Source organism: Arvicola amphibius, chromosome 1 (assembly GCF_903992535.2).
Source record: "Arvicola amphibius chromosome 1, mArvAmp1.2, whole genome shotgun sequence".
Lineage (NCBI taxonomy): Eukaryota > Metazoa > Chordata > Mammalia > Rodentia > Cricetidae > Arvicola > Arvicola amphibius.
In genome coordinates, this window is record NC_052047.1 from 164,425,213 (window position 1) to 164,443,392 (window position 18,180).

The window sequence follows — 18,180 nt, forward strand, 5'->3', positions numbered from 1 at the left end:
CTTTAGTCCAGGTTACCCCCAGGCTTGTCTCTTCAAATGCTCCATCCTCCTCAGTCCCTAACTAGGACGTCAGGTGTGCACCATCGTGGTCAGCTCCTGTAAATTCGTCCCTGAAATTAAGGATTTTAGAATGCAAAAATAAATAAATACAAGATGGCTTCCCTGTTACATAGTGAACTATACGTCTACTTGCATGAGGGTGCAAGGGTGTGGGTGTGGGCCTGGCACAGAGCAAGACTCCATTCTTTCATGGGGTGGGATACTGATGTGATGGTGGTGGTAATTCTCCACAGGCCAGTCCCTCCTTTCTCTTTGTTCTTTTCCCAGGAAATGACCTTGTGTGTCTTTCCTGCTTCACTTTAGAAGTCGAAATAATCTGCTCTACCCTTCAAACTGGAAGGATTCATCTGAAACCCAGAAGAACCCGGTGGAAGCATCCCAAACATTGAAGATGAATCAGTAGTGGGAGTCAGAGTTAGATACTGTGAAATTAGCATCACACAGAAACAAGAGCCTTTCATACTCAGATTTTGAATCAGCAGTGCCCCTGATAGCATGCCCCTGTTATGGATAATGGCCTTTGATTCTTTGCTCAGCTACAAAGATGAAAAACAACCCCAGCATTCATGACAAACCCACACTAATTGTTAATCAAGTAATGCCACAAGATTCAGTTGGTAAGGATTTCTGGCTGATTCCAGTTCTTAAGAATCTATTTAACATAGTTAATATTTCACAGGGGCTTGGTTCTTCTAAAGCCGAGCTGGGAATCAGGAACCCAGCGGTTTCTATTACGTTCTGCCACTATCTACCTGGTAAAGCCGAAAAGTCTTGTTCTTCAACATTTGTAAAGCAAGAGAAAGGAAATGTGCCGGAAGGAATTGGGAGGAGTCCCTGAAAAGAAAAGGATTTTAAAAGTTATGCAAATGAGGAGTTTCGCTTCTCTGGGTTTAGTGACTGCTTGGGGCAGTAGAAACACTGGGGCGTAGCAAAATACCGAGGCGTACATTGAATATGGAACCAGATCTTTTGTTAGCTCTGTTTTTTTTTTTTTGATGAATTTCTAATAGTTTGTGCGTGGGGTGAAGAACTTTTAACCATCTCCAAAGTGCTGCCATTCAAACAAGAACGAATTTATTCTGTCGCTTCAGAGTTTGTCCTTGGACGACGTGACCTACCATATTGAGGGTTTGTTTAAAACTATAGATTCACACTGCATTTATTAATCACCCATCCTCTCATCTATATTTCAGGGTTACCACCAGCAACACAAAATGTAAAGATCTGTCCAGTTTCGCTACAGCTCCGCAGGTTTACAAGTGTCGGGCGCTTGCTTTCGGAACGCCCTTCTGATTGGCTGAGCCAATGCCAGTGACATCAACCAACTTACTTTTGATTGGAAGACTGGTTGCTGGGACTGTAGCGTTTGCAGGAAGTCACTTAACTGTTTAAGGGCTGGAAACCCGAAACTGAAGTTCTGTTTCGTCCCTAGGGACGGGTGTAACCGCCTAGGGGAAGATACGTCCCCAAGCCACGCCAGCCGGCACGTGGGCCGGGAGGCGTGGGCGCGCGCGCCGACCGGGCGGCATTCGCGGGGATGCGCAGCCCGGCTCGGAGCAGTTTCCCTTTTAAATGTCAGCGTTCGGGACTGGAGGGGCAGCACGCGGCGGCGGAACGGAACGGTCGGATTGGCCGCGCGCCGTAGTTCTAGACGCACCTCTCCACCGAAGGGCCCTTCTGACTGGCAGGGGGAGAAAGTAAACAGAGTTGAATCACCCTCCCCACTGGCCAATTGGAGGGGGCCTGGATTGTGACGTGATGGGATTCTGCGAAATTGTTACTGAGCTGGAGAATGCCGGAGCGGCGCGGCGCGGCAGGACCAGGGGCTCGGTGGCCGTCGGCGGACGCGGGAAGAAGTGTCTTCTAAGCGCGGCGTCCCGCTCGGCCCCCGCCCCCCGCGTCCGCGTACTCGGCTGATGCCCCGGGGCGTGAGCTCGGCGGAGAGACGGCCGAGGGCGTGCGCCTGCCTGGCAGTTGTCTTTCCCCGCGACTCGGACGCGTTTGCAGTCGAATAAACTTGCGACCGCCACGTGTGGCATCTCTCCAAGGAGGCGTCTCAGGAGGAGGGCGCGCCCGTGGTGGGATCGCGCGGGGCGCCGGGCAGGGCGGCGGCGACAGCGGCGGAGCCGGCCGCGGCTGCTGCGTGCGGAGGCGCAGCCGGTTACGTAAAGATGAGGGGCTGAGGTCGCCTCGGCGCTCCCGCGAGTCGCGAGCTCCCGCGCCCCCGCCCCCTCGGCCTCGCCGCACCGGGCTCGTCGTCCGCGGCCAAGGTAGGGCGAGCCGAAGCTCCGCAGACACCGTCAAGTTTGGCCGCACCGCCTGGGGTGCCGTCGCCCGCACCATGTCCGCGGCCGCCTACATGGACTTCGTAGCTGCCCAGTGTCTGGTTTCCATCTCCAACCGCACCGCGGTGCCGGAGCATGGGGGCGCTCCGGACACCGATCGACTGCAACTACCTGAGCGCGAGGTGACCAAGGAGCACGGTGACCCAGGGGACACCTGGAAGGATTATTGCACACTGGTCACCATCGCCAAGAGCTTGTTGGACCTGAACAAGTACCGACCCATCCAGACCCCCTCGGTGTGCAGCGACAGTCTGGAGAGTCCCGATGAGGATATAGGATCCGACAGCGACGTGACCACCGAATCTGGGTCGAGTCCTTCCCACAGCCCGGAGGAGAGACAGGATTCTGGCAACACGCCCAGCCCGCTCTCCCTCCTCCACTCTGGAGTGGCTGCGAAGGGGAAACACGCCTCCGAAAAGAGGCACAAGTGCCCCTACAGTGGCTGTGGAAAAGTCTATGGAAAATCCTCCCATCTTAAAGCCCATTACAGAGTGCATACAGGTTAGCGGCGTCGCCTCTCCCCTGCTCCGGGCTTAGCTAACCTTTGGCCGGCCAGCATTCCTGGGCGCCCAGGACTCCGCACTCGGCCTAGAGGCTGCAAACGTTTTAGAGAAGATGCTTAACTCTTGCACGCTCTCCTTACTTGGCCCCAACCTTTAGGAGCCACCCAAAAGCCCCCAAACGGCCTGGCTGAGAGAGTGGCTTGCGTGGCTTGGCGGGGAGCGGGCCCGCCCCTCCCATGCCCGCCCCGCCCCCGGGACTCCGCACCCCGCCGTTGCGGGGCCGCCCCACCTGGGGAGACGCTGGCGGCGGGCAGTCAGATGGCGCAGCTTTTATTCCATTCCGTGGTGGGGTTGCCGCGAAGGGGTCGCGGTATGGGGGGGAGTCGCACTCTGCGTGAATCCTTTTAGGGATGACTAAGGACTCATTTAGCTGGATGGCGGCTACTTTTCAGGGCTTGCCAAGGTGGTTTTAAATTTGGCCAAGAGTCCCCTGAGAGGTTTAAAATAAAACTGCTCCAGGCTGCAGGGGAGACTGATGAAGGAATGGTTGGTGGATTAATTTCTTGACTAGTTAACCTTCCTAACTGACGTGATTCGGTGCTGATCTGTTCCCTTGTGACTTAATAGGTAGCACCTCTGAACCCTAAGTGGAAGGTGTGGTTCTTGCTGGAGTTCAAGGCCTCGGGGGTTGAATGTGGGGGCGCTTGTTGCTAGCTGTAGGCCCAGCAGCACAAGCCGACGTGGGCTGTGAAGACATCTGCTGTGTGGAATGGGCTTTAGGGACTTAGAAGGACCCTGGTCAACTGGCTCTGGTTGTTCCAATTAAACACGCGCAGGCAAGGCTGGCAGGCATTCACACATGGATGTGCTGTCTGGTCGGCTGGGGAAGGGTCGTTTGGGACTGCTATCATCAGGCAGCAGGCCTTTCCCCGTCTGCCCCGAGACAGCGTGTTTACGAAGTTGTTGGCATTGTGTGGCAAGGCGTAGAGGCTTTTTGGTGTGACGGTTTGGTGTTTTGGTTTCGAAATGGTACTCTCCTTGGGATTTTCGGCCTTGCTTGTGTTTTAAAGGAAGGACTGTAACCACCACTTCTTGTTTTTTTTTTTTTTTTTTTCTTCCTTTGGAAAGCTAGTCTCTTGGAGGTGGGTGCCAGCACCCATAGAAATCTAAATTTCCTAGTGATAAACAACAATAACAACAACAAAAAACAAAACAGGTGCTTGGGGAGGTCCGCATCTATGTTGCCTTGTGGAACAGCGCCCTTGAAAGTCTGGATCTGTAAAGCAGTTAGAGAGAGGCCTGTCCTCCCAGTGAGGGGTGTGACTTTTAGTAGGGCTCTGGGAGGCGAGGAGTGGTCTCTTAACTCAGCCTGTTACCACAGCTGTCGGGCGGGCCTGACCAGGTCAGCCATGTTGCCAGGGTTCAGTGGCTGCCGTGGACACCCACTGCCACCTTGAGCAAAGGCATTTTCTCCTTCAGGAGGGCTGCCCGATGGTGTAAGAGGGGAGGCCCGCAATGCCTCTGTGGACCAGCAGTAGATCCCCGGCATTCTGGGCCATTTTGGCTGAGTGCTTTTCTCCGGCATTTATAGAAATGGCTGCTCATGTGTGCATGCATGCGCGCTGCTCTTTAATTCTCCATAAGGCACGTCAGCTCAGCTGTTTCGGGAGAACCTTTCACACGGAGTGGAAAAGGAAGTGAAATAAATACTCTTCCTGTTTTAAATGCTAGTCATTCTTTTGGTTCTAGGGGTGTGGTGATTGCAGGGGTCTTATTTATGTTGGGGGGTGAGGGTGAAGGACTCTTTGTCCTGCTAGTATGGACAAAAACTCCAGCCTCTACAGATGTTGCCCAAAGTGTACTGACGAGAAGGCAAATGCCAAGTTTTGAGTTTCAGGCATTTGGATTCTGAGACAGCTTCAGGTTAGATCATGGCTGGGTGGGGCAAGGAGCTTCCTGATTTTTCTTTCTGCTGGTTCTTAAATCCTGAAGGTGCCTGGAGACAGCCTTGGAACGTCGGCGCTCCGTGAAAATCTTCAGAGCTGAAATCCCTGCCACACCCCCGTGTTCAGTACCACTCCACACATTCCCTTGAGAATCCCCCCCTGCTTGCTCACTTCCTCAGAGAGCCTTGAAGCTCTGCTTCAGACGCCAGCAGCTTTAGAAGTTGGATCATTTGAAAAAATGTTTTAGTGAATTCAGTGGAGCTCCTTCGGTGGTGTCCCGAGGAAGGACACAGTCGAGGTGGCTGAATGAGGCCAAGGCTCGGGTTTGCCTTTCTGTTATTCCCTGAGCCCCTACACAGGTCTAAATAATTTGGGGTTTGCACACTGGAGCTCACAGCTGCAGAATTTGCTTTGCAGATTTGTTTGCTGTGGACGGCACAGAGTTGATAAAAATTTCATTAGTTACCAGCATCGAAAAATCAGGATTCTGGCATGAGGCCAGATTTCTTGTTCTCTGGAAAAATCAGAAGATCTGGCAAATAGTGAGTGGGCCCGGATCCTTGCCTAGCAACAGTTGGTTTGAACTGCTTTATATTGGGTGGATCTCATGGATTTATTTTTATTCCGAGCCTTTGGAGACAGGGTCTTGCTGAATTAGCTAAGCTGGATTTGAATTTGAGATCTTCCTGGCCACCCTCTTCCCACCCCCCCCCCCAAATGTTGAAGTTACAGGCATGTACACCAGACTTACACTTTTTCCTTGGATACTCAAATTGCCTGGCAGAAGGCACTGGCAAAACATCTGTAACAGAAGCCTTCCTCCAGTTTTGGAATAGAATGTTTGGTCTTCCTCAGGAGTGTCCATACTGGTCAGTTCTAACTCAGGTGGAAACGTTTGCTTCCGGGTACCCCGTGTCTGTTTGTTTCACTGTTTCAAAGTAGCTTTTGCGTTACCTGTTTGAGAGTCTAGTGTTATTCTGGGGTGATGTGGCAGGATGTGGTAGCACATGCCCTTAATTCCAGCTCTTAGGAGACATAGGCAGGTAGATCTAAGTTTGAGGCCACCCTGGTCTACACAGCAAGGGTCCAGGCCAGCCAGGGCTACAAAGTGTGACCCTGACTCAAACAGACATGTGATGTGAAGCCACTTAGGGGCTAGAGGTGCATGATTAGTGGCCAAGTGCATGTTTAGTGCGTGCCCAAGACCCTGGGTTCAATTCTTAGCACCCAAACAAAAGCCTAGGGAGTCCGGGTCTCAGGGCCAGAGCCGGCTCTGGCTGTGGCCCCAAGCCCTCGTCTGAGAGGCCTTAGTGACTGAAGTGTTGTCACCTGGTCCTTGTCACTTTCTCTTCTTTTTATGAGTACGGGGAAACCCTGTACCCTGGTCCTTCAGGAGATGTGCTCTTTGCCCTTGTTCTTTCCAGAAACTTCCTATAGCGATATGCGATAGTATTTCAGAAACTGCATCCTTCCCAGATGTATTTACATCGAAACCCAACTGAGTGATGAGGGGACAGCTTGCCCACAGGAGTATTTCTCTTCTCTTTTCCCACTACATGTCCCCCTGACAGGATAAGTTACAGAGCTACTTAGGGACTGTGCCCCTCAGAAGGCCACACATCGTTCTAATCCCTAAGATTGTTTCCATCTGTTAAAGAGCCCATTTTTGCCCGTCTACCCCAGTGAGAATGTCTAGACCCACCTTCAAATGCCCCGTGTGGAGAAAGAGCAATGAATTGTAGAGAAGCAAGCGCAGAGCCACATGCAGCTTCCCACTGGGAAGATGGTTTCCTGAGTGGGTTGGGTTCTTGTGGGGTTGTTAGTGAATTCCAGATGAGGTGCTCTTCCCTTGAGTCCGGGACAGGGTGGCCTTTGGTGATTTGGCCTAGTTGAAATCTCCCCTTGAGATGGAGACCCACCCTGGTGACTCTTGTTCCTAGTCTGGAAGAGAAGAAGGAGCAGTTAAATGCAGGAGTCCTCCTCCGTCTCTTATTTGCCCTGGCATTGGCAAAGCAGGGTGGCCTGGGAGGCTTCTTCTGAAGCTGGCAAGGATCCCTGCTTCACAGCATGAAATGCAAATGGGGTCCAGTTACAAAGCACGTGGGTGTTTCCTTGGTTTCCCTCTCAGAGGAGAGTGTGTGCGCCCAGGGTTGGAGGAGGGAGGCAGCAGAGGAAATGGGGCCCTCTGGATGGTGGCACCCCATTGCCTCTAGACACAATGCTACAACAGGAGGGAAGTGGACCTTTGGACTCCATTCCTGTCGCAGCTGTTGATGCTTATCCCAAGAACCAGTCATTCTGCAGGGTCTGTGGGAAACTCCCAAAGTGAACTTCCCAGGGAGAAACATCATAGGATGGTGATCTTCCCTAATAAGTTCATTGAGAGGAAAAGTGGGCAGATGCTTCCCAGGCGCTTTCAGAAGCCCCTAAAACCACAGGGCTAGCTCTGCTTGGAGCCTGCTTTCAGCTCAGTTTCTGGATGCCTTCCGACCATTAGCATTGTTGGGATTGAAAAACAACACCCGGGCCTGTTGTGCTTCTTAGTCTGGTTTTTATTTTCTCTCTCATGCCTTATCTGTTCTCAAGGTTGGGGGGGAAAGCTTACAGCTAGAAACCTCCCCCACATCACCCTCCCACCCTTCCCTAGTGTTTCTCCAGCAAGCCCAGCGCCCACGGAGGAGCGTAAATTAATGCCTAGTAATTGGTACAAAGGCATTTTCTGTTTCTATGCAACACACGCAAAAAGGAGAGGCAAAAAAGAAGGGGGGAGAAAAACCCCACTGATGTTAAAATAGGAAAGAGATCCTTCCAGCAGTGGTCTTGGGTAATCCTGGCTCCCAGTCTGCCCCACTTTTTGTGGGAAGTTAGTCACAGGCCTGAGCCTAACTCAAGAGCACTTGGAGGCAGTAGTTGTTGGTCTGAAAAGAATAGGCCTTGGAGGTTGGAGTGACCTTGAAAGGTCATCTCGTCCATCATTTTGTCTCGAAAAGAGCAAGTGCCCACCCCCTGAGATGGGCTTGTTCTGCCGAAGCCTTTGGAGGAACTTGGGAGATTTGGAGGCACACTGCCAAGATAGAGAAGCCCTCCTGCCTTCGCTGGCATGTGACTGAGCTTATCCGGGAATCTTCTAGTGCCTGCAGTTCTCAGGAGAAAACGTTAAAGCCTGTGGCTTTCAGCTTGCTTCTGGGAGTGCTCAGATCTGCCTCCATTGTGAGTTCCTGAGGTTTTGACTCTGTAATTAACAAGGCTTTATTTTTGTTGTTGTTTTAAATCTAGGCCTGAAATGCTGCTATAAGGGGAATTAATCAGGTAAAGGGGCTTGGTGAAGTGGCCTGGCCTCTGCCCTTTTATTACCAGCCAACTCCACTACTGAAGCAGTCCCAGGCAAAGCTCTGGAACAGCCGTTGCTCTCCCTTCCTGGAAGGCTCCTAGAACTTCAGTACCAGTTTGGTGCATTCAGGCCAAGAGTGAGCATTTGTCTTGGCCTCAAGCAGCCTCCTCAGCAAGGACTAACATCAATGAAGAGGATGGGCTTCCCTGCTAGGGAAGGGAGAAGCATTTCTTTTTCTGGTGTCTTCCTGGACGTTCATTTTTCTCTTGTGCCTGAACACCTGTTTGTGAGGCGTGCCTTCAAGCTCCCTTTTCCCTTGGCTCCTCCCTTCTCCTAGGCCTATGGGTCTTTGGAAGACCTGTGGTAAAAATGAGAATCTGGACCTGGAATCCAAAGGTTTCCCACTTCATCCTCCAAGGCCAGAGCTTCTGGGTCTTTAGTAAATGAATGTGTTTTTTGGACTTAGGAGATGGAACCTGAACCTCCTAAGTGCTAGGCAAGCGACCACTGCAGTATATCCTCAGGCCCTTAAACTTATTTTTTTGTTTTTATTATTGGTTTTTTGAGATAGAGTTTCTCTGTATAGCTTGCCTGTCCTGGAACTCACTCTGTAGACCAGGCTGGCCTTGAACTAAGGGATTTGATTGAGAATGATCACTACTACGACCTGGAGAGTGGAATTTATCCCTGACTGGCCCAACTGAGTCCTTTGAAAAAAATGAAGATGTTATTTAAATAGATTAAAATAAAACCATGGGAGCTTATACCATACAAAATTAATGACTAGGTTTTGAAATGCAGACAGTGCTGTGTTCTGTCTTCAGTGAAGTTTAGACGTGTTTTGGAACCTCCCTCTTCATAGAAGTGAACGGATGCTTCTGGAAGTCTGTGACAAGTGGGAGCCGCTGGATAGGCACAGGGACAAATGGCCCAAAAGCTAACCTGAGGTGATAGACATTTTGCTTATTCTTAGTTCTGTGAAAGTGTGTGTCTGATGCCTGTGGCTATGTGCACATGAGTTCAGGTGACCACAGGGGCCAGATGTGCTCGGTCCCTTAGAGAAGGAGTTAGTTATACAGATGTGGGTGCAGACTGGAAAGAATTATACAGATAGTGTTGCCCAGAACAATGAGAGAAAGGTGGGGGAACTTGACTATCTGTCCTTTCCAAGGGGCCAACTCTGCTAAATTTCAGTCAGTGACGAAGTGGCTCTGGCCTGTCATTTGTCTCAGAGGAGCTAAGTTAGGGGTTTCCAGAGGCGCCTTTATTTTCAGCATGTTGTCAAGTGTGCCGTGATTGGGAGGGGAGCACTGGCTGTTAGCATCCTCTCCATGGGCCTATCCTGATGCCCTTACTCTCAGCACAAGGACTCAGGCCAAGCTCTTATATCCCTGAACCTCAGGTTTCTCACCTGTGAAGTGGAGCTCCATAATTCCATATTCATGAAGTTATGAGGCCAAGTTCAGGTGAGGAGACATTTAAAAGATTTAGCATGTTCTCATCTTATGCTAAGAATTATTACAATTAAAAGTAAACACTTTATATATAGAGCCCAGAAACCTTTGAGAGTCTTAGAACTTTTGTTTAACATTCTAGGTGGACCCAGTGTCAGTTGAGGATATCGAGAGGCTGCTAAGTGAAGGGTGTGTTAAATGCTGGTGGCCATGGTGACTTTGTGGGGTGTTGTCACGTTGAGTATGTAGTATGTCGGGTCCTGGGCTAAACATCTTACGTGTCACATATAAACAGCCATCCCATGAGATAGAAATACACTGTTTTTCTTATTTAATGGGGGGAGCCAGACTACATAGTTAACCTAGTCCGAGTTATGCTGGGAATTTCTACTGTGTTCCTAGGTTCGAAGAGTTGTATGTAAGGGCTGGTGACCTTAACCCTGTGACTTTCTCCCAGGGAGAAGAGATTCCGTGTTTCTTGTGGCTCTTTTGTGTTTGTTGACCCTAAAGCCAGCTTAAGCTGTCTTCTCTGTGTCCTAGCTGTGATGTGAAGATGTTTTTCATGAGCCTTGGTTAGGAAAGTCAACAGAAGTACTGACTCCGACCACGTCATCCAAAATTGTTTAATTCTAGCCAGAAAAAGAACTATTTTGACATTATTGTTTCAATTTGCTTTTGTTTTGTTTTTTGATACAGGGTCTGGTTATGTAGCTCAGGCCAACGTGAAACTATGTCATCAAGGCTGTCTTCCAACTTCCTGCCTCGGCCTCCAGAGAGCTGAGATTATAGGCCGGTGCCACTACACCTGCAAGGGCTGGGTTTTCTATAGACTTGCTTAATAGAAAACAGTGCTCCAAACATGGTGTCTCACACCTATAACCCCAACATTTGGTAGGCTGGGGCATTAGACTGTGGTGTGTTAGAGCCACCCTACGCTAAGGCTACTTGACAAAGCTTTCTAAAAAGTTGTTTTGTTTTTTTTTAATTAAAAGTAGAGCTCCAGGTTCAAGGTTGCTGGATCCAGGCATTCAGTGTCCTTCTCGCTGTCCCTTCTCTCTGTGTCTTTGCCACCCTGTTGCTGGCTCTGGCTTCATTCATGAGCTGCTTCTCTCTGAATGGTGCTAAAATGGCTGCCAAGCAACACCAGATTCACTTCCTGCCAATTCAGCAAAGCCACACGAAAAGACTACTTCCCATTCCTAATGATTCCAGCAAACGACCGAGGCTCTCAGCCATGACTGAGCATAAATTGTGTGTCCCTTATGAAAGCCGTCAGTGTGGCAGGACCAGATTCCATCACATCCAAGCCTCTCAAGTCTGACCGTGTGAACTCAGCTACTGAACTCCGAGGGCTCAGAGGAAGAAGAACTGGTTGTGGGAGGAAACAGGCGCACTGTTTCTTGCAAGAAGAGGGAATACAGTCCAGACAAGGCAAATCGAACACCTATGTTCACATAGGCTTGCAAGCAGGATGCATCAAAGAGCAGCACTTATTTTTTTCTGCTCTCTGGAGCTTAGCGGAAGAGATAGGAGTGAATGGACAGAAAAGACTGCAGAGGACAGGTGATTTCAACACGTGTTGGAAGTGCTCACACACCCACAGGCCCACCCGAGGAGACGGTCAGGAGACCAGCACCAAAAATTCACATGGGACAAGTTTATCAGCAGCAGCGTGATCTTCAAGGGTATTTACATGATCGTCACTCCAGATTCTCCATTTCAGTGCTTAGGGGAGCGAATTCCATTCGCATGAACATTTATTATCCACGGCGCTAATAGATAAGGTCTGTGCAAAGATGAGCCATTTATGTGGTGGTTCCCACTGAGATTGCGAAATCCTTTCGATGTGCACAGTCCTGAACAGAAACACCACGATAAATGTAAGAAACAGAAAACAGCTTAAACACACACACACACACACACACACAAAGTGACTTAAATTCCTGGGCTGTAATTCCATTGGAGTTTTCTAACAACACTATAGTTTCAAAGACAACAGCAGAATGAAGCCAGGCGTGAAGGACATGCCTCTGGTGTGAGTAACTGGGAAGGGACAGGCAGGAGGAATGAATTCTAAGTGCATCCAAGGCCAACCTGGGCCACTTGGCCAGATCCTGTGGGGACAGGGTAGCATGGCTGCTTCATGTTTGGAGAGCTCAGACCTACACTTCATCGTCTTTGCTGATGAACGCTAAGCCAAGGGAATCTGTGACTCATTTTCTTGCAGGGATTAGTTAGTGGCTGTTTCATGGGAACCTGTGTGGGTAAGACTATGTCACCAGAGCCATACCCTAGGACCAGCACTGTTCTGGTTCCCAGAGGGGAAGCTGGAGGCAGGTGATTAGCATCACCTGTCACTCTTCGCCCTCAGCCTAGCTGGCTGGTCGAGTGGGTATAGTGAATCAGACCCCAGCCGTCCCATTTCTGCTGTTGGAAAACGGTTCTGTCTCGGCAGTGTAGGAGTTCTTGGTCCTTTCTCTATTTAGGGTCAGTGAGTTTATTTACAAGACAGTATTCCGTAACCCACACTGGCTTCAAACTCAAGGTGATCCTTCTGTCTCAGCCTCCCAAGTGCTGGAAATATAGGAACGACTTGTTAATGTATGACATTGTATTGTCTATCTAGGGTAAAATTCAAAACAGCCACTCTAATTTAGGGATCCTTTGCCTTTCTTCCCCCGAGTGATAGCTCATCTGGAATAGCCAGCTCGCCTGTTGCTCTGGCATGGTGAAGGGTCATCCACGTGACAAGCCTTCCTGCAGCCTGGTGGTCTCCACTGGCTGCCACACACCCACTGTATGTCCCATCCTCACCGATACCCTGTGCTGAAGAGGGCTTCTTTCTACACAGCAGCTACAGAGTGAGATCCTGGGCTCTGTGACCCTGTCTTCCTCCAGTGGGTGGCACCTAGTCCTTTCTCTTCTCTACCCATTTGGAAGGGAGGAAACCCAGGTCTGCAGAGAGGAACGACTCACTCGGCGCCAGGAGTCCAGTCCCTGAGGTGCCGTGAGTAGGGCCTACCTAGCCTGGGCTCGCACAAGCTTCAGTTGTGTTCTAGGGAGACTGAGTGAAGGCAGCTTTTCCTGAGCACTTCCTGGTCTGTCATTAAAAGGGAGTGACGAGCAACGGTGCTCCCTAGAGACCTCTGACATCTGCACGGATACTCTTCTTCGAATCCTGTTCTGATCACAAGCCTATTGTAGGCTGAAAATAACAGAGAACGTTGAAAAGGCCTGTGTAAGCCTCAAACATCCTAACTTAGCAGCACAGCCCCCTATGGACCATAGGACTTCTCTCCTGATTGTGGCTGGCGGCCGGGGGGGGGGGGTTGTGAGAGGGGGGGAAGTTGGGCTATAGCTTACTGCTGCCCAGCATCAGCAGAGAGTATCGAGCCCAGGAAATGACCAAAATGCCAGCCTCTGCATTATCACAGTGATGAAGGATCTAAGGCTTAGATTCTTAGATTTTTAAGCAAAGCCATCATAGGTCAGGCATCTATATGTACTCTAAGGTCTGGGAAGTGCTGGAAAACCCAAGGACAGACAGTAAGAATAAGGTGTGTAGCTTTTTGTCTGTTGAGACAGGGCTTCATGTAGCCCAGGCTTGTCGTAATTCACCTGGCTGCCAAGGATGACCTTGAACTCCTGATCCTCCTGCCTCAGCCTCAGGTGTGTGCCACAGCTCCAGGCTTGGTGTTCTACGTTTTAAAAATGTTACTTTGAAACTTAAAGTTGGCAGAATGGCCATTTAACTGCCTTAACAATGTCACCCTGGTCCCCCAGCGATGCATATGGAAAGAAGGGCCAGGAAGACAGTAAGCAAAATCCAGCAGGAAAGTTTCTCTCTGCCTTCAGTTCGAGCCTTGGCTCTTTTCTCACATCTCATCCCTTTGTATGCACAAAACTGAAGTAAGCATGTGAATGGTGCTTTAAACTGGCCATGCACTTTAGTGCAGTGTCCTTGGGCAAATCCCCTGCTCCTTGGAGCTGGCTGTTTCTGAAACCCGGCCAGTTAGAAATCAGCAATCATAAAAATGGAGCGAGGAAGAGGATCCATGTGTCTGAGTTAGTTATTGATCATTTGCTTCTTGTTTGCTATTGAAAGCCCACTGGCCAGTCATTTCTCACATCTTCTACAGTACACTGGGCCGATGAAGTCATGCTGACCTGAGAACCAGCTCGTGGATGCTGGGATCTGGTTTCTGAGGAACTAGCTTTTGTGGGTGTGGGGCCTTTGGAGCATGGCTAGGAGCTTCCAGCTCTCAATTCTGTGGCAGACTTAAATAATGCCTTCTAATGAAGTGGACCATGATGCAGACCTTTCTTGTGTTTCAAAACACCTGTTTGAGCCAGGCAGTGGTGGCTCATGCCTTTAATCCCAGCATTCCGGGGGGGGGGGGGTGTCTTTGTGAGTTCAAGGCCAGCCTGGTCTACAAAACTAGTTCCGGGACAGGCTCCAAAACTACAGAGAAACTCTGACTCGGGGAAAAAAAAAGACTGTTTGGGGTTCATATTTTGCCTCTGCACCTGTTTTAGAATTTCCGAGATGAGGCCTGAGCAGGACTCAGTTCCTGCTGTGCTAAGTACCCAAAGGCTCAAGAATCTTGTCTGCCATCTTTCCTTGGAGTTTCCCTGGGCCTGTGGGTTTCTCACAGGTCTATTGAGTGGCGGTTCTGCAAGCAGTAGCAGGCAGGTTTACTCCACAGATTCCAAGTGCCTGCCATGCAGTACGTATGCCTTGGGAGACACCCACGTCCTACACTGGAGCACAAGTTGCTTTCCTTCCCACAGATATCCGACAGCATGGGTTGTACCCACAGACTGAGCACTAATAAAGAAAGACAAAAAAAAAGCCAAAAGAAAAAGGAGTAAAACCACAAAGGCTGCAGGAGGGAAGTGGAGCAGGTGGTACTTGGATGGGTAACCGTGGGGGGCAGGACTGTTCCTTCAGAGGCTGCCAAGACGTCCTTGCTCATTCAGAACGTGTTTGGGTGTGGCAAAACCGGTGAGCAGGAGATTATGGTGTCCTGATCTTTATCTACCTAGGAGAAGATGGGGTTCTGTCTGCGGAGTTCACAGACGGTTACGTTGGGTTTGCACAAGAGCTATGGAGAACGGAGGAAGCCGTGCGTATTCTGCCCCGCAGATGCTCCGTGGGTGGAGGGAAAGTGGCCGTGGACAGCCGGGGAGGATCCGTGTGGGACCCAGCCACATCAAGCACCGTGATTGAGGCTGTGTTCTTGGACTGGCCCTCTGCCTAGTAAGGATGGCAGTAGACGGGCAGCCTGCAGATGTGGGACATAACACAGCACTTAAGAGGGGTGCCTTTCGTTTGTTCTTGTTTAGGGCCATTTCTAGGTCGTATATGGAAAGGGGTGTGGGAAGTGTGAGGCAGCAGATGTATATCCCCAAAGGTTCTCCCCTTCTAATGAGTTCTTCCATGTCTTAGACACCTTACGGTACCCAATAATTTCTCCATAGGAAGTGTACATCTCTACTCCCACAGAACACATGGTTTGTTTGTTTTGGGTGGGCCTTTGTTTTGTTATAGGACAAGGTCTCAATGAATAGCCCTGGGGAGCCTGGAGTTCACTGTATAGGCTGGCCTTAGGCTCAGATCCACCTGGCTTTTTTTGTTTGTTTTGTTTTGAGTCAGACAAGAGTCTTTCGACGTCAGCGAGACAGGCCTCAGACTCTAGTCTTAGCTACCCAAGTGCTAATTTATGGACATGGGCCCCAACAGCCAATCTCGGGATACTCCTGGATGATCCGTGGAATACCCTAAGCTCAGATGCATCATTGTTTTCAGTAAATGTATGTATTCACCTAGAAAACATTTATTGATTAGTTTTTGAAACAATGTCTTCACATAACTCAGTTTGGCCTTGAACTTACTGTATAAACCAGGCTGGATTTGGGTTTGTAAGCCTCTTGTAGCCTGCTAAATGCTAGGGTTGCAGGTATATGTCACCAAGCTCTTTAAAATATTAGATAACTTCATGTCTCTGTCTCTGTTTCACTGTGTCTGCACATCGCAGCCCAGGAGAATGGAGGTGACCGCCCCTTCCGACCTCTGCTGACCTCAAGCTCACTAGATCTCATTGTAAAGATGAGCTTGAATTTCTGACCTTCCTGCCTCTGTCTCCCAAGTGCTGCAGTTACAAGCATGTACCACCATGCCTGGTCTGTGTGGGTCTGGAGATGGAACCCTAGGCTTCATGCATGCTAGGAGGCCGCCACTCTATCAAGTGAGCCACACCCCATACCCCTGGCTCCTTCTTTCCTCTCTTCTTCTTTCTCTTTATTTTTTATTTGGAGGTAGCTCAAACTGGTCTCAAACTCATGGCAGCCCTCCCTCAGTAACCCAAGTACTGGGACTATAGATGTGTGAGCTACCATCCCTGACTTTGTGAGATTGGTTTCTTTCCTTATTTCTTCTTTCTTTCTTTCTTTCTTTCTTTCTTTCTTTCTTTCTTTTTTTCTTTCTTTCTTTCTTTTTTTTACTTTGTTTGTTTGAGACAAGGTCTCACCGTGTAGTCTAAGCATGCCTTAACCTTACGGCTATCTTCCCACATCAGCCTCCAGAGTGTTAGGGTTAGAGGTGTGCCCCACCATGCCTAGTTGTATAGTATTGCTTGATCATTAGTGCCTCATGTAAATTTCCTATTCCACTTTTATTACAGTAGACTGCTATTTTGTCTGAGTGTGTATGGGTGGTTGTGTTCATTTCTGTGCAGGTGCATGTGTGAAGGCCAGAGGTTGAGCCTCAACTGTCATATTTTTTACATTTATTATTCTCTCATATAATACACCCTGACTGAAGCTTTCTCAGTGGAGTCTCTGCATATCCTGGAACTCACAGTATAGACCAGGCTGGAACTCACCAAACCTGGAGTTCATCAGTTCATCTAGACTATCCAGCTAGGAAGCTTGTTTGTTTTTTGTTTTTCGAGACAGGGTTTCCTGTGGTTTTGGAGCCTGTCCTGGAACTAACTCTTGTAGACCAGGCTGGCCTCGAACTCACAGAGATCTGCCTACCTCTGCCTCCCGAGTGCTGGGATTAAAGGCGTGCGCCACCACCACCCAGCTAGGGGGCTTTAGACTCTCTCTGTCTTCCTTCCCAGTGCTGGGATTACATGTTCATATTGTTATGCTCAGCTTTTTTTTTTTAACATTTTATTTATTTATTTATTATGTATACAGTGTTCTGTCTGCACATGCGCCTGCAGGCCTGAAGAGAGCACCAGATCTCATTACAGATGGTTGCCATGTGGTTGCTGGGAATTGAACTCAGGACCTCTGGAAGAGCAGCCAGGGCTCCAGCCCCTGGAACTCAGGTCTTTATAGCGAGCACTATCCTATCTCCCTAGCCCGTGTGTGTGAGTGTGTGTGCTGTGCTGCTGATCAAACCCAGGGCCCTGCACATACTCGGCAGTGTTGTATCATTGATCTCCATCCCCAGCCATCAGGATATTGTGACAACCTTTCTTTCTCTTTTTTCTCCCCTCAAACCCTCCCATATATCCCTCCCAGCTTTCTTTCAAATTTATGTCCTTTTTATTTCACTAATTGTTATTGTGTGCATATATATTTATGCACATGTATAATCTTGAATAAAATCCGTTTAGTAGGGGCTGGAGAGATGACTCAAGGGTTAAGAGCATTGACTGCTCTTCCAGAGGTTCTGAGTTCAATGCCCAGCAACCACATGGTGGCTCATGAACTCTACAATAGGATCTGATGCCCTCTTCTGGCATGCAGGTATACATACACAAAACTCATACATGTGTATACACGCACACACACACGCACACACACACACCTGCTTATTTAGTCTGTATAATGTTACTTGTATATATGTTTCAGGACTGACCCTTTGGCCCTGGAAAGCCAACTGATGTGCTCTTTTCTGGGGAATACCATCTCTCCCACTCCCAGTTTTCAGTTGCTTTTAGTTCTTTGTGTCTTGTTAATTTATTAAAAATTAAAAAGTATTGTGTATGTCTAGTTTTCGTGTGTGTGTGTGTGTGTGTAGGTCAGAGAACATCTTTCATGAGCTGGCTCTCTTTCAGCATGTTGAGGGTGGAGTCTCTTGTTTCTACATGCTGCATACTGCAGGCAAGCTGGCCCTTGAGCTTCCAAGTGATTCTTTTGTCTTTACTGCCCATCTTCCTGGGAATGCTGAGGATACAGATGTGTACTGCTGAATATATCTTTTACTGGGTTCTGGAGCTCAAACTTGGTGGCTATCTTGCATAGCAGGCATTTTTACTGGCTGAGCCATCTTGCTTCCCCCCCCCCCCCGCTATTGGATTTGCAAGTGTTCTTAATTGTATTATAGATTTTAATCTTTATTACGTGGTATGATTTCATGAATTCATTGCTCAAGTTCTTGTTTCATAAAGTTTTATAACGTGTAAAAAGTTTCATAAATATTTATTGTCATGTAGAATCTGAGGCAGGGGGATGGCAAATTTGAGGCCAGACTAGCCTATGCAGAGAAAGACCTGTCTCAAAAACTAAGAAAAAAAATATTCTTGA

The 18,180-nt window shown here is 49.1% G+C and overlaps 1 protein-coding gene and 1 long non-coding RNA gene across 2 annotated transcripts in view; one reads left to right on the forward strand and one right to left on the reverse strand.

The window, feature by feature from the left end:
• LOC119811117 lies at positions 1-1,850 on the reverse strand. Its single transcript, XR_005284936.1, has 3 exons — positions 1,391-1,850; positions 813-894; positions 1-110 (listed from the first exon to the last, which is right to left on the reverse strand). It is a non-coding gene; the product is annotated as an uncharacterized LOC119811117 (long non-coding RNA).
• The window catches only part of Klf9 (Kruppel like factor 9), a 27,630-nt gene continuing 10,932 nt past the window's right edge, over positions 1,483-18,180 (forward strand). Inside the window, exon 1 of the mRNA XM_038324682.1 lies at positions 1,483-2,906. Coding sequence (XP_038180610.1) covers positions 2,402-2,906 — 505 coding nt within the window. The 5' untranslated portion in view covers positions 1,483-2,401. The remainder of the gene's footprint in view (positions 2,907-18,180) is intronic.